A 13891-nucleotide genomic window follows, 5' to 3' on the forward strand; every position below is an offset into this window, starting at 1 on the left:
GGTAGGCGTCCAGCTGGGCATAAATATTAACAGTCTGGCTGTAGTCAATTACCATCCGTTTCTTTTCGCTATTTTTAACTATGACTACTTGGGCACGCCACGGGCTGGTACTGCATTCAATAATGCCTTCCCGCAGGAGTCTGTCCACTTCCGCCTTGTTAAAGTGTCTGTCTTCCAGACTGTACCGTCTACTTTTGGTCGCTATGGGCCTACAGTTCGGAGCAAGATTAGCGAATAAAGAGGGCCGGCTGATTTTTAAGGTTGATAGGCCACAGACTGTGAGTGGCGGCTGGGACCCGCCATATGCTAGCGTGACACTTTCGTGGTGGCACTGGAAGTCCAGGCCCAAGATTACATTAACAGAGTTCTGGCATCACGAGGAGTTTAAAATCCTTGTAGTCCGTGCCTTTTACAGCCAGTGTTACCACACAGTAGCCCAAAATGTCCGAAGTGTGGGGCTTAGCAGCCATAGCAATTCTGCTCCGTGTAGGGGTTACCGTTAATGAGTGCCGCCGCACCAGGCTAGGGTGGATAAAACTCTCGGTACTCCCACAGTCAGTTAAACATTTCGTTAAATTCCCGTTTACCTGTATGTCCATCATGGATTTTGTCAACGGGTGTGGTCTGGATTGATCCACCGTGATCGAAGCCACTGTTGGGCCCTGGGCGGCCGTTGAGTCGGGAAAAGATGGCGGATCCCAAGATGGCGGCACGCACGAGGCGGTGACGGAGTTGGAAATCGGATTCCCCCTGCAGACTTTGCTAAAATGCCCCTTTTTCTTACATTTGAAGCATGTAGCGTCCTTCGCTGGGCATCGTTGTCTGGGGTGCTTGGCCTGGCCGCAGAAGTAGCATTTCGGGCCTCGAGACAATGCCGCTGTAGTAGGACTCCTGGGTGAACTTCTGTGTGGGGACTCCGGCGGTGTAGAGCTGGTGTGAGACCTGGTTGGGGAAGATGGCTGATTCCAAGATGGCGGCGCGCACGAGGCGGTGAGGACCGCATGGCCGGAAGAATAAGAGTCAGAGTTTTTCTGGGCCACGTCCAGCGATCGCGCAGTGGCCACTGCTTTTTTTTAAGTCCAGGACCTCCTTCTCCAGCAGTCTCTGCCGGATATAATTCGATTTGAGGCCCGTGATGAAGGAATCGCGGACCAATTCGTCAGAGTACACGTTGGCCGTCACAGCCTTGCAGTTACAGTCCCGGACCAAGTCCTTTAGGCCCTGTAAGAAATCGTCCATTGATTCCTCAGGTCGCTGCCTGCGTGTAGCCAGCAGATGTCTGGCGTACACTTCGTTTACTGGCCTCTGGTATTGGGCCTTCAGGATAGTGATGGTCTCCGTGTAAGAGGTGGCGTCCCGGATGAACGAATAAATCCGATGATTAACGCGAGTAGTCAGTAGACTCAGTTTATCTACCTCGCTAGCGGATGAGGCCCTCGCGAAGAGTTCGAAGCATTTGAGCCAGTGTCCAAATTGATTTGATGCTTCAGCACAATGTGGATCCAAGTCCAGACGCTCTGGTTTTAGGAGTCGATCCATCCTAGTATTCTTTAGTGATTAAAATTGATGTGCCTTCAATAACCACAAAACTAGAAGTTATAGACTTTAACAAGTTGGCTTTTAATCACTAAGATCAGAGCTAACATCTCAACACACTGACTGGTTCACAGGAATGAGTCATACAGATCCTGGGATCTTTAAGTAAGAGAGGTCCGGGGCGGAGCCAAGAGCCAAGACCTGGAACCTTCCAGGTTAGTCAGGGAAGAGGAAGTGAAACTATACACCGTGTGGGGGAGGGTAATATACATGAGTGCAAAACGAATACAGGCACGACAAACAGATTTCATTACAGGCCCCATGGTCAAGTGGCCTGGTGGCACCCAATGTCTGGTCTCACAAGAAGAACGGACACTTGAGTGAAGTAATGGAGAGGAGAAAATTGTGGCGGGGGGGGAGTAAAACTGCAGGAGTTCTCAGCTCCTAATCACAAAGAAGGCTTTTTCAAGTTTTTATTCTTGTAATTATAGTTACTTAAAATACTACAGCGCCTCCACAATTAAATTGTCATTGCAAGAGTAGCGTTGACTATAAGGCTTAGCCCCACTGTACTAGACGTATGTTTAAACTTTCTGCACCTATCTGTATTTTTAAATTTTCAGTCCCCCTTGCCCATTCTTCGCGTCGCTCCCAAATGTGAGGACTTGTACTGGCTCACATTTCCACTGGCTGGGAGCCCTGCTTCCTCCCCCCAAGTATCTCGCCCAATCTTCATGCATGTCAGTGAATATTGGCAGATTATTGAACCATGGTGGCAGGACGTCATTATAGGAACAAGAGGAGGCCATTTAGCCCATCTAGCCTGCTCCACCGTTCAGTGAGATCATGGCTGATCTGTGACCTGCCTTTGCCCCATATCCCTTAATAACTTTGGTTTACAAAAATCTATCAATCTCAGATTTAAAATTAACAATTGACCCAGCATCAAATAGAGCGAGCTCTATTTTTGTCATCACTCAACGCATGCGACTTTCCAATAGGGGACATTGGATCGCAGTTGGGTTTCAGAGCCTGGGCTGATTCATTTATTCCCCCTACACTATTCCAAGGGTGTTAGGGCCCTTTGAAGTGCCATCGTCATCCTAGCTGAGATTAGATAACTGAAGAAGAGACCGCAAATGCACTTAGAAGCTTCATGGTCTGTATGACTTGCTACCATGTCATGCAGTATATTTTCCGCCTGAACTTATTAACTTTAGTGTCAGAGTTCCACAGCTAATATTTCTGTAATTGTGGCAGTTTTACATTTCTTGAAATCTTAAATGATTTAATTTTTGGTGTCAGCTGTGACTCAGTTGGTAGCACTCTTGCTCCGAGTCAGAATATTCTGGGTTCGAGTCCCACTCCAGAGACTTGGGTACAAAATCCAGCCTGACACTGCAGTGCAGTACTGAGGGAGTGCTGCACTGCCGGGAGTGCCATCCTTCGGATGAGGCGTTAAATCGAGGCCCTGTCTGCCCCCTCAGGTGAGCGTAAAAGATCCCATGGCACCATTTTGAAGAAGAGCAGGGGAGTTCTCCCCGGTGTCCTGGCCGATATTTATCCCTCAATCAACATCAGTGAAACAGAGTATCTGGTCATTATCTCATTGCTGTTTGTGAGAGCTTACTGTGCAGAATTTGACTGCTGCGTTTCCTACATTACAACAGTGACTACACTTCACTTCAAGTTCTTAATTGGCTGCAAAGCACTTTGGAATGTCTTGTGATCATGAAAAGCACTATAGAAATGCAAGTCTTTTGTTTTTTTAAAGAGTTCACTTATGACCTGAGATGGAGGAAGCCAGGGAAGTGGCTGCTTCACACCAGATCCTTGAAACAATGAATGCTGTTATTGTGTTGCAGGTTAGCAGAAGGGACACAAGTAACAGCTGACACTGTCATGGAAGTGGAAACATACTGGGTACACTTGAGGTTACTGATCAGCCTGTACATGTTAATTTAATATCTAATACTGTAATGTTTAATATCATGCTTGGGAGGCACACTGTAGGCGATGAGAAGTCATGCAACCCCAAGTGTTGAGCAGTGGGGAGTTCTCAGTTACGTTTATGCTTTGGGCTGCAGTCTTGTTTGACCTTAAATAAACGTCTGCTGATGGTTTTGCTGTATTGATTTTTGTGACGCGCCATAGGTATTCTGTAGGTTTGTGATTGTGATTTGGCTCGAGTCTGCATTACTTTGCCATGTAAAGAAAGTATTTATGCAGGTCCTTTCACAACCTCAGGACATCCTAAAGCACTTTACTTTTGAAGTGTAGTAAGCGTTGTCTCTGGAGCGGGACTTGAACCCACAACCTTCAGACTCAGAGGTGAGAGTGCCACCCACTGAGCCACAGCTAACAGTAAATTTGTGCTGTTCCTGCTTTACATCTCCGCCATTATGAAATATTTTCAGATGATGTTATTAACTCTTTTAATGTAGACCAATGCAACCAATTTGCACACAGCAAGCTCCCACAAACACCAATAAGATAAATACCCAGATAATCTGTTTTAGTGATGCTGGGATTTCCCTTTCATAAATCCATGTTGACTCTGCCCAATCTTACTATTAGTTTCTAATTGCCCAGTTATTGCATCCTTTATAATAGATTCCAGCATTTTCCCAACTACTGATGTGAGGCTAACAGGCCTGTAGTTCCCCATTTTCTCTCTCCCTCCTTTCTTAAATAGCGGGGTTACATTTGCTATCCTCCAATCTGCAGGAACCGTTCCAGAATCTATAGAATTTTGGAAGATGACAACCAATGCATCCACTATCCGAATGGCCACCTCTTTCAAAACCCTAGGATGTAGGTCATCCGGTCCTTGGGTTTTATCGACATTTAGTCCCATTAATTTTGCTAGTACTGTTTTTTACGAATAATAATTTCTTTAAGTTCCTCATTCTCGTCACACCTTGGTTTTCTTGTATTTCTGGGAGGTTTTTTGTGTCTTCCGCCGTGAAGACAGAAGCAAGATATTTATTTTTGCTATCGTATTTATTTAATTTCTCTGCCAATTCCTCATTCCCCATGATAAATTCTCCCGTCTCTGACTGTAAAGGGCCTACATTTACCTTCGTCAGTCTTTTCCTTTTCACATACCAATAGAAGCTTTTACAATCCGTTTTTATATTTTTCACTAGTTTGTGCTCATATTCCATTTTCCCTTTCTTTATCAATTTCTTGGTCCCTCTTTGCTGATTTCTAAAAAGATCCCAATCCTCAGGCTGACTGCTTTTTCTGGCAACTTTATAAGCTTCCTCCTTTGACTTAATACTAGCTTTAATTTCTTTTGTTAGCCATGGTTGGATCACTTTTTCTTTTGGGTTTTTATGCCCTAGAGGAATATATGTTTGTTGCAAATGATGCATTATTTCCTTGAATGTTAGCCATTGTATGTCCACCTTTATACCTTTTAGTGTAGTCTCCCAATCTACCATGGCCAACTTGTCCCTCATACCCTTGTAGTTTCCTCTGTTTAGATTGAAGACCTTAGTTTCAGATTGGACTACATCACTCTCAAAGTTAATGTAAAATTCAATCATGTTATGGTCACTTGTCCCTAAAGGCCCCTTTACCATAAGATTATTGATTAGCCCTTTCTCATTACACAGTACCAGATCCAGAATAGCCTGTTCCTTGGTTGGTTCCTCCACATACTGATCTAGGAAACCATCTTGCATGCATTCCAAGAATTTGTCCTCCACACCATTAGTCGTAATTTGATTTGCCCAGTCAATATGTAGATTAAAGTCCCCCATGATTACCGTATTGCCCTTGTTACATGCACTTCTAATTTCTTGATTGATACTGTGCCCTACATTACCATTACTGTTTGGTGACCTATACACAACTCCCACCAATGTTTCCGCTCTTTGTTGTTTCTTAGCTCCACCCAAACTGATCCCGGTTCTACATCATGATCTGCCGAGCCAAGGTCTTTTATCTCTACCGTACCGATCTCATCCCTTATTAACAGCGCTACACCACCTCCTTTTCCTTTTTGTCTGTCCTTCCTAAATGTTGAGTACCCTGGAACATTCAGTTCCCAGCTTTGGTTACCCTGCAACCATGTCTCTGTAATGGCAATTACATCATACCCATTTACTTCTATTAGTGCCATTAATTCATCCACCTTGTTGCGAATGCTACGTGCATTTAGATAAAGTGCCTTCACCTTTGCCTGTTTAATAGTTTTCTGCACTTTGACCCTCTTTACTGTTGGCCTTTGTTTCTGCTCCCTACTGGTTTTGCTGACTACTTTTCTAACTTGCACTTCCAGTTTTGTTTCTCTCCATTCTGGGCCCACACTTAGGTTCCCAGCCCCCTGACAAACTAGTTTAAATCCTTCCCAACAGCACTAGCAAACCCCCCTGCGAGGATATTGGTCCCGTTTCTGCCGAGGTGTAACCTGTCCAGCTTGTACAGGTCCCACCTTCCCCAGAATCGGTCTCAATGCCTCAGGAATTTAAATCCATCCCTCCTACACCATCTCTCCAGCCACGCATTCATCTGGTCTATTCTCCTATTTCTGCTCTCGCTAGCACATGGCACTGGGAGTAATCCTGAGATTACTACCTTTGAGGTCCTGCTTTGTAATTTATTTCCTAGCTCCCTATATTCTGCTTGCAGGACCTCGTCCCTCTTTCTACCTATGTCGTTGGTACCGATATGGACCACGACCTCTGGCTGTTCACCCTCCCCCTTCAGAATGTCCTGCAGCCGCTCAGTGACATCCTTGACCCTGGCACCAGAGTGGCAACATACCATCCTGGAGTCACGTCTGCGGCCACAGAAATGTCTATCTGTTCCCCTTACGATAGAATCCCCTATCGCTATTGCTCTCCCACTCTTTTTCCTCCCCTCCTGTGCAGCTGAGCCACTCGTAGTGCCACGGACTTGGCTCTTGCTGCATTTCCCTGAGAAACCATCTCCCCCATCGGTATCCAAAACGGAAAATCTGTTGGAGAGGGAGACGAGCCCAGGGGACTCCTGCACTACCTTCCTAGTTCTTTTACTCTGTCTGGCAGTCATCCATTCCCTGTCTGCCTCTGCACTCTTTACCATATGGTGTGAGCACCTTGTTAAACATGCTATCCACGAAGATCTCAGCCTCGCGGATGCTCCACAGTGACTCCAGCCGCAGAGAGTCGGGACAAATGGGTCATTTTCAGGTTGGCAAACTGTAACTAGTGGGGTGCCACAGGGATCAGTGCTGGAGCCTCAACTATTTACAATCTTTATTAATGACTTGGAAGAAGGGACCGTGTGTACTGTAGCCAAATTTGCTGATGTTACAAAGATAGGTGGGAAAGCAAGTTGTGAGGAGGACACAGAGTCTGCAAAGGGATATAGATAGGTTAACTGAGTGGGCAAACATTTGGCAGATGGAGTATAATATGGGAAAATCTGAGGTTATCCACTTTGGTAGGAAAAGTAAAAAAGCAAATTATTATTTAAATGGAGAGAGACTACATAATGCTGCGGTACAGAGGGATCTGGGGGTCCTTGTATATGAAACACAAAAAGTTAGCATGCAGGTACAGCAAGTAATTAGGAAGGCAAATGGAATGTTGGCCTTTATTGCAAAGGGAATGGAGTATAAAAGTAGGGAAGTCTTGCTACAACTGTACAGGGCGCTGCTGAGACCACACCTGGAGTACTGCGTGCAGTCTTGGTCTCCTTATGTAAGGAAGGATATACTTGCATTGGAGGCAGTTCAGAGAAGGTTCACGAGGTTAATTCCTGGGATGGAAGGGTTGAGCAGGTTGGGCCTATACTCATTGGAGTTTAGAAGAATGAGAGGTGATCTTATTGAAACATGTAAGATTCTGAGGGGGCTTGACTGGGTAGATGCAGGGAGGATGTTTCCCCTCATGGGGGAATCTAGAACGAGGGGGCACAGTTTCAGGATAAGGGGTCGTCCATTTAAAACTGAGATGAGGAGGAATTTCTTCTCTCGGAGGGTCGTGAATCTTTGGAATTCTCTACCCCAGAGAGCTGTGGAGGCGGAGTCACTGAATATATTCAAGGCGGAGATAGACAGATGTTTTGAACTACAGGGGAGTCGAGGGTTATGGGGAGCGGGCGGGAAAGTGGCGTTGAGGCCAATATCAGATCAGCCATGATCTTATTGAATGGTGGAGCAGGCTCGAGGGGCCGAATGGCCTACTCTTCCTCCTATTTCTTATGTTATGTTCTTATGAAGCATCTTTAAGGAAGAGAGGTAAAGAGTTTTAGGGAGGGAATTCCAGACCTTATTTATGTAATTGTTGCAAATTTGGTCTGCTGAAGATCAGTGGCGCCAGTTGCTCTCTTAAGTAGCCTGAGTGTCTTATTTTTATGGGAGTTGATTGGATAGCTCTTTCAAAGAGCCGGTACAGGCACGATGGGCCGAATGGCTTCCTTCTAGCTATAAGATTCTATGATATCTGAGGATTAACCCTGCTTTCTTTCCTCACAGATTGCTGTTCACCAAAGTAAAGCTGGAGTCGGTGTGCAGGGGGCCTGACGAAGCTTTGCTCACCTGCAAGCACATGCTTCAGATCTGGAAGTCATGCTACAAACTCACAAACCCCAGGTACGCAAGTGGGGGCTCCTAAATCTAAATTCTAAACCTAGAATACTTAGAAGAAATAACAGAAGACAGACAAAGGAAATGCAATGTACAGGAAACGTTCTGGTATCCGGCACGGATGGGACCGACGTGTTGCCGGTTCATCAACAATTCCGGATAACCGAACGCTATAGTAAAAGATACCGAGCTCCGTATAAAGCAACAAACCAGCTTCAAAACAATCGGCACAAGTTGCAAGCGTCTCTGTAGCTTAGCAACAGCTTCAGCTACACCCTTGCACAGCAACAAATCAATTTTTTAAAAAAGTAACTAAAAGTAAAAAAAGTTACCTGAACCGACTCCTGAATTTTGTCGGTGGATAGAGCGTTCTGGTTATTTAGGGGCCGGTTAATCGAAAGTTTCCTGTATGTGACTTGTATATTTAATTTCATACAAAGAAGCATTTGATAAGTTACTACATGAGAAATTTACGCTGACACATGGAATTAAGGAGAATGGGGCCACATAGACAGTTGGAATGTAAAAACAAAGTCTAGGGGATGACGTTTGGTTTGTCACACTGGGCGCTTTGTTGGGGCCGCCCTATTTACTGTAAAGAAAGAAAGAACTTGAACTTATATAGCGTCATTCATGACCTCAGGACGTCCCAAATGGCTTCCCAGCCAATGCAGTACTTTTAAAGTGTCGTCACTGTTGTAATTTAGGAAACACAGCAGCCAATTACGTAAGCAATCTGAATTGAGGGAACAGTCTTGAAATTTGCTGATGACACCAAGTTTGGGGGTATGGCAATTTAAGACAGGAATTGTGAAAGACTGCAAGAGGATTTAGATAGGCCAGCAGGATGGGCAAATAGGTGGCAGCTACAGTTAAAGTAGAGAAATCTGAAATCTTTCATTTTGAAAGCAAGAGTAGGGGAAGAAAGTATACTTTATCTGTAACTTTTCAAATGAAACAGGGACCTTGCTCTGCAGGTACACTGTAGCAGCACAGGTAGATAACGCCATAAAAAGGCAAATGGAATCTTTGGTTTTGTATCTAGAGACATGTAGTACAACAACAATGAGGTAACATCGAGCTCATATAAAACTTTAGTTGGGCTGCAGTTGGAGTATTGGATTACATAGGATATATGGCACAGAAACAGGCCATTCTGCCCAACCAGTCCATGCCAGCGTTTATGCGCCACTCGAGCCTCCTCCTGTCTTTACTCATCTAAATCTATCAGCATAACCCTCTATTCCCTTCTCCCTCATATGCTCTTCCCCACAAGTGGAAACATTGGGGGGTAAATTCAGTTGGTTTGCACCTCCCATTAGCGCCTTAAGAGGGCGCCCAGGCGCGGCGATATCTGCGCCTCTCGCGAAATTGACCGGACATTTTGCGGCGGCGCTAAACAATACCGCCCCGATCTCCTGCGCACACAGATCTTGACGTCGTTCGAGCGTGCAACGCCCTTGGGGTGCCCCGGAACGGAAATTGAGTGGCGCCCCCCTCCTTTCCGCCTGGTGCAACCAACGACAGGTAGACTGGAACGCTTGCCAGTCGCTGGGGGGGCGCTATTTAAAGGGGGCCTCTTCCTGGCTTTTTCTGTGGTAGACATTTTTGCACCACTCGTTCTGAGAGAGAGAGAGAGATTTTGAGAGAGAGAAAGAGAGACTTCTGCATTGAGTCAACGCTGTGTGAAGTAGTTTTGGCTACTGCGCATAAATTTGCAGGTACTTTGGTTTTTGACTTTCATTACTTTGATTGCCAAGAGACATTGGGGGCGTCGTCCTGCGCCAGCAGAATCAGAGGCCACAGAGACGCAGAGAGAGAGTGGCAATCATGGCCAGATGGAGGAGGGCCAACAGGCCTCTGTACAGGAGACGTTACCCTCCCAGGGTTTTTCGCCAACAGTTCCCCTACATTAATATGTCTGAGGAGCAGTGTTTGCGAAGGCTGCGCTTCAGCAAGGAGGTGGTCACTGAGCTCTGCCACCTGCTTCAGCCAGATCTGCAGCCTCAACTGAGGAGCAGGACGTCTCTGTCGGTGGCAGTGAAGATAACAGTGGCTCTCAACTTTTATGCCACCGGCTCATTTCAATCAGCTACTGGGACATCGCCAATATCTCCCAGTTCGCGGTCCATTGCTGCATCCGTCAGGTCACAAATGCCCTCTATAAAAGGAGACGAGAGTACATCTCTTTCCCCATGACCCCGGACAAGCAGCATGAACGCGCTTTGGGCTTTGCGAGGATAGCGGGCTTCCCCATGGTGTAGGGCGCCATTGACTGCACACATGTGGCTTTGCATGCTCCGCATGAGAATGCAGAGGATTTCCGCAACCGAAAGGGGTTCCATTCCTTAAACGTGCAGTTGGTCTGTGACCACAGACAGCTGATACTCGCTGTCAATGCCTGTTATCCTGGCAGCAGCCACGATGCATACATCCTGCGCCAGACTACTGTGGCAGAACTTTTCCAGGCACCGCATCACCCAGGTGGTTGGCTTCTCGGGGACAAGGGATATCCACTGTGCACCTGGCTGATGATACCGCTCCGTACGCCCAACACCCCTGCTGAGCTGCGGTACAACGAGAGCCATCTAGCTACCAGGAACATCGTTGAGCTCACAATCGATGTGCTCAAGCAACGGTTTCGCTGTCTGGACCATTCTGGAGGAGCCCTGCAGTACTCGCCTGAGTGAGTCTCCTTCTTCGTTGTGTGCTGCACAACCTGGCAATCTTCAGGACCCAGGCAATGCCACCAGCCTTGGAGCACCACCAGAGGAGGAGGAGGAGGAAGAGGAGGAGGATGATCATCAGCAGCACCACCAAGGCGGGAGGGAGGCCCACAATGTAGAAACTGGAAGGGCCGTCCGTCAACGGCTGATAGCAAGCCGCTTCTAGGCCCCTGCTGAGGAAATGGCTTCTGCCATTGAGAATAGCATGAATGAAACCAACCCGCAACCCCTAAGCCGGCCAAGGCAGCAATGATTGCAAAGACCAAACATGTACATTTTGAATACAAAAACTTATTTATTTTACAAACTCTGTGTGTGTCACTTCCTCATGATAAACTAATAGAAAGAAACACAAAAAAACAGTCATTAACATAACTGGTTCTCACAACCTGGAGATAATGTCCAAAACACTAAACAAAAGTTTGACCATGAACCTCGGCCTTTAATTAAAAAATGACCAACATTTTGTCACACCTCCTACTTTTTGCCCTTCGAGGGTGATCTTCCCTTGCGCACTTCCCCCCCTTCCCACCCTACTGCTCCTCCGTAATGGGACGCCAGTGGCTGCAGCAAGGCTGGTGGAAGGCTGCTGATTGTCAGAACCTGAGACTGCAGATGCCCTTGAAGGACGGCCTCGACCAGCTCTCGGCCTGGAGGGCCCGGTTGCAGACTGCACCGACTCTGCATGGGCGGCAGCAGTCTGTGCTACAGACGGTGGCAAGTGCAGTGGAAAAGTGACAGTGGTGGCAGCAGGAATGCTGTCATCTTGAGAGAGGACAGCAACTCCCTGCTTGACCGACCCACTGGCACTCCCACGGGGCAGCACTTCAGCATCCGGAGCAATCTGCTGGAGCACAGATTGCTGGCCTGCTGCGGCGCGGTGAGAGCCCCAGGGAAATGTGTCTGAACCAGCGCAGATGGCAGCAGTCAGTGCTCGTGTGACCTCAATCTGAGTCTGCATGAGAGCAGTCAGAGATGGGGCCACGGCAGCCAGTGACTGAATTGCAGCACTAAACATTTGCGTGGCATCCGCCTGCGCTAGTCCTTGCCAGTGATTCAATGCATTCGGGCACCCTTCCCACTGCACCCATGAGCTCAGTGTGCATGTCCACCGCCTGGGTGTTCATTTCAGCGATCAGCCGCTCCTCCTCTGCTTCCAGTGCAGTAGGACTCACTGTCATACTCTCCCTCGGGGGAGAAGGCCCCCGAGCTTCCCTACCCCCATCGCGTTGCTGCAGCCCGCTGGGTCCTGGAGCTTCACCCTCATCAGACCCTTCCCCCCTGCTCCACTCCAGGGAAGACTTGTTCCCAGTGTGGGCATGGGCTCCTTCGGGAGAGGGTGGCACTGATGCTCCGGCTTCATCTTCCTCGTCGCCTGCAGCTTCAATCCCACTGGCAGCTTGAGGGCCCGTCTCCTCAGCTGGTGAATCACCATCTGAAAGCAGGGAGGTGCAAGTGTGGCTTTAGCGTGAGGACAGGGCGGCAGTAAGGGAGGAATGAGTGCAGCGATTTAGTAAGTTGGATTGAAAGTGTCAACGGCTGGTGTTGTGAGGGACAAGTGGAAGGAGAGAGGACAAAAAGGTAATGACCTTACCATTGCTGTCCAGAACAGGGTCGGCCTCTTCATTGGCGACCGGACCGATCACCCAGCTTGCCACAATCCTCTGGACGTGCTCCTCAAGATTGCTGAGGGGTTGCAGCTGAGGCCGCCCTCCACCCGTCCGTTGCTGCTGTCTCCTATTATGAGATAGCTTGGTGTTGCCTGATGTGCCTCCCATAGGTGAATAGCCCTTACTGTATACAGCCATGGTCTTGCCTGATGTGCCTCCCATAGGTGAATAGCCCTTACTGTATACAGCCAAGGTCTTGCCTGATGTGCCTCCCATAGGTGAATAGCCCTTACTGTATGCAAAGTGTGGAATGTGCGTGTGTGTTTCATGAGAGGGCCATAGGTGTTGGATGAGTGTTGGGCATTGGGGTTTTAAGACCCTCTGGCCATAGTGAGGTTGGGATGGAGAGGTATTGAAAAAAAGCCACTCACCCCGACGACCCGAGTGAGGTCGTTGAACTTTTTTCTACATTGTATATGGATCCTGGGCACCATGCTCCTGGAGGAGACGCTCTGTGCCACCTCCCTCACACACTTCTGTAATCGCGCGGCAAAGGCCTCCTGCCACTCTCTGGGTACAGTATTGATCTTCTGCGCTCCACCGCGCCAACCAAAGCCTCCAAGGCCCGCTCGCTGAAGTGCTGTGCTCGCTCCCTGGCCCTCTCCATAGTTCTTGGCTGCAAGATTTAGGCACAGGTCTCCAGGCCGAGATTCAAGGCTCCAATGAGCAGGGTGTGGCTGGAGAGCAAGATCGACCCTCCCCTTTAAGAACTGTCTGGCGCCAGTGTGTCTGTGTTCCATCGCTAACTGACAGCACCTGCGCTGCTTCCGCGCTCTGAGTTAGCGCCTTGCTCCTTGGCCTTTGCGCCTTAAGAGAGGTGTGTAGCGCCTGATTTAGCGCTCCAATCAACTCCGGGGCGATAAAAGCCAAGTTTGCAGTTGGAGGCGATAATTAGCGCCAGGCGCTAAACTTTGCGCACGGCCGATAATCGCGCCCCAAACGGGGCGACACTGAATTTTGCCCCCATTCTCTCTGTATCCACTCTATCAAAACCTTTCATAATTTTAAAGACCTCTATTAGGTCACCCCTTTCACTTTTGAAATCCATGCTGACTATTCATTACTATGTTTTTGGTTTCTAGATGTTCTTCTATTTTCTCCATTAGTAGGGATTCCATTATTTTTCCTGTCACCGATGTTAAGCTGACTGGCCTATAATTCCCTGGACATGTTCTATCTCCCTTCTTAAATATAGGTATTGTGTTAGCTATCTGCCAGTCCTCTGGCACTACACCTTTTTCTAACGAATTATTAAATATGTGTAGTCATGCCTCTGCTATCTCTTCCCTAATTCTTTTAAAATGTGTGGATGTAATCCATCCAGACCAGGGGTTTTATCCTCTTTGAGTTTGATTAGTTTATTTAATATATCCCCTCTT

At 47.6% G+C, this 13891-nt stretch overlaps 1 protein-coding gene across 7 annotated transcripts in view; it reads left to right on the top strand.

The window, feature by feature from the left end:
- Positions 1-13891, top strand: part of ttc7b (tetratricopeptide repeat domain 7B) — a 499428-nt gene that overhangs the window by 219187 nt on the left and 266350 nt on the right. For 5 of the 7 annotated variants that reach the window (XM_086002622.1, XM_086002620.1, XM_086002625.1 and 2 more), the window contains exons 16-17: positions 3402-3470; positions 8006-8122. In XM_086002622.1, coding sequence (XP_085858748.1) covers positions 3402-3470; positions 8006-8122 — 186 coding nt within the window. The remainder of the gene's footprint in view (positions 1-3401; positions 3471-8005; positions 8123-13891) is intronic. The other 2 variants (XM_086002621.1, XM_086002624.1) reach the window with 1 other exon arrangement.

The sequence above is a fragment of the Somniosus microcephalus genome, chromosome 12, assembly GCF_052327205.1.
Source record: "Somniosus microcephalus isolate GS21.2 chromosome 12, FLI_Smic_1.0, whole genome shotgun sequence".
In the NCBI taxonomy this organism is placed as follows: Eukaryota; Metazoa; Chordata; class Chondrichthyes; order Squaliformes; family Somniosidae; genus Somniosus; species Somniosus microcephalus.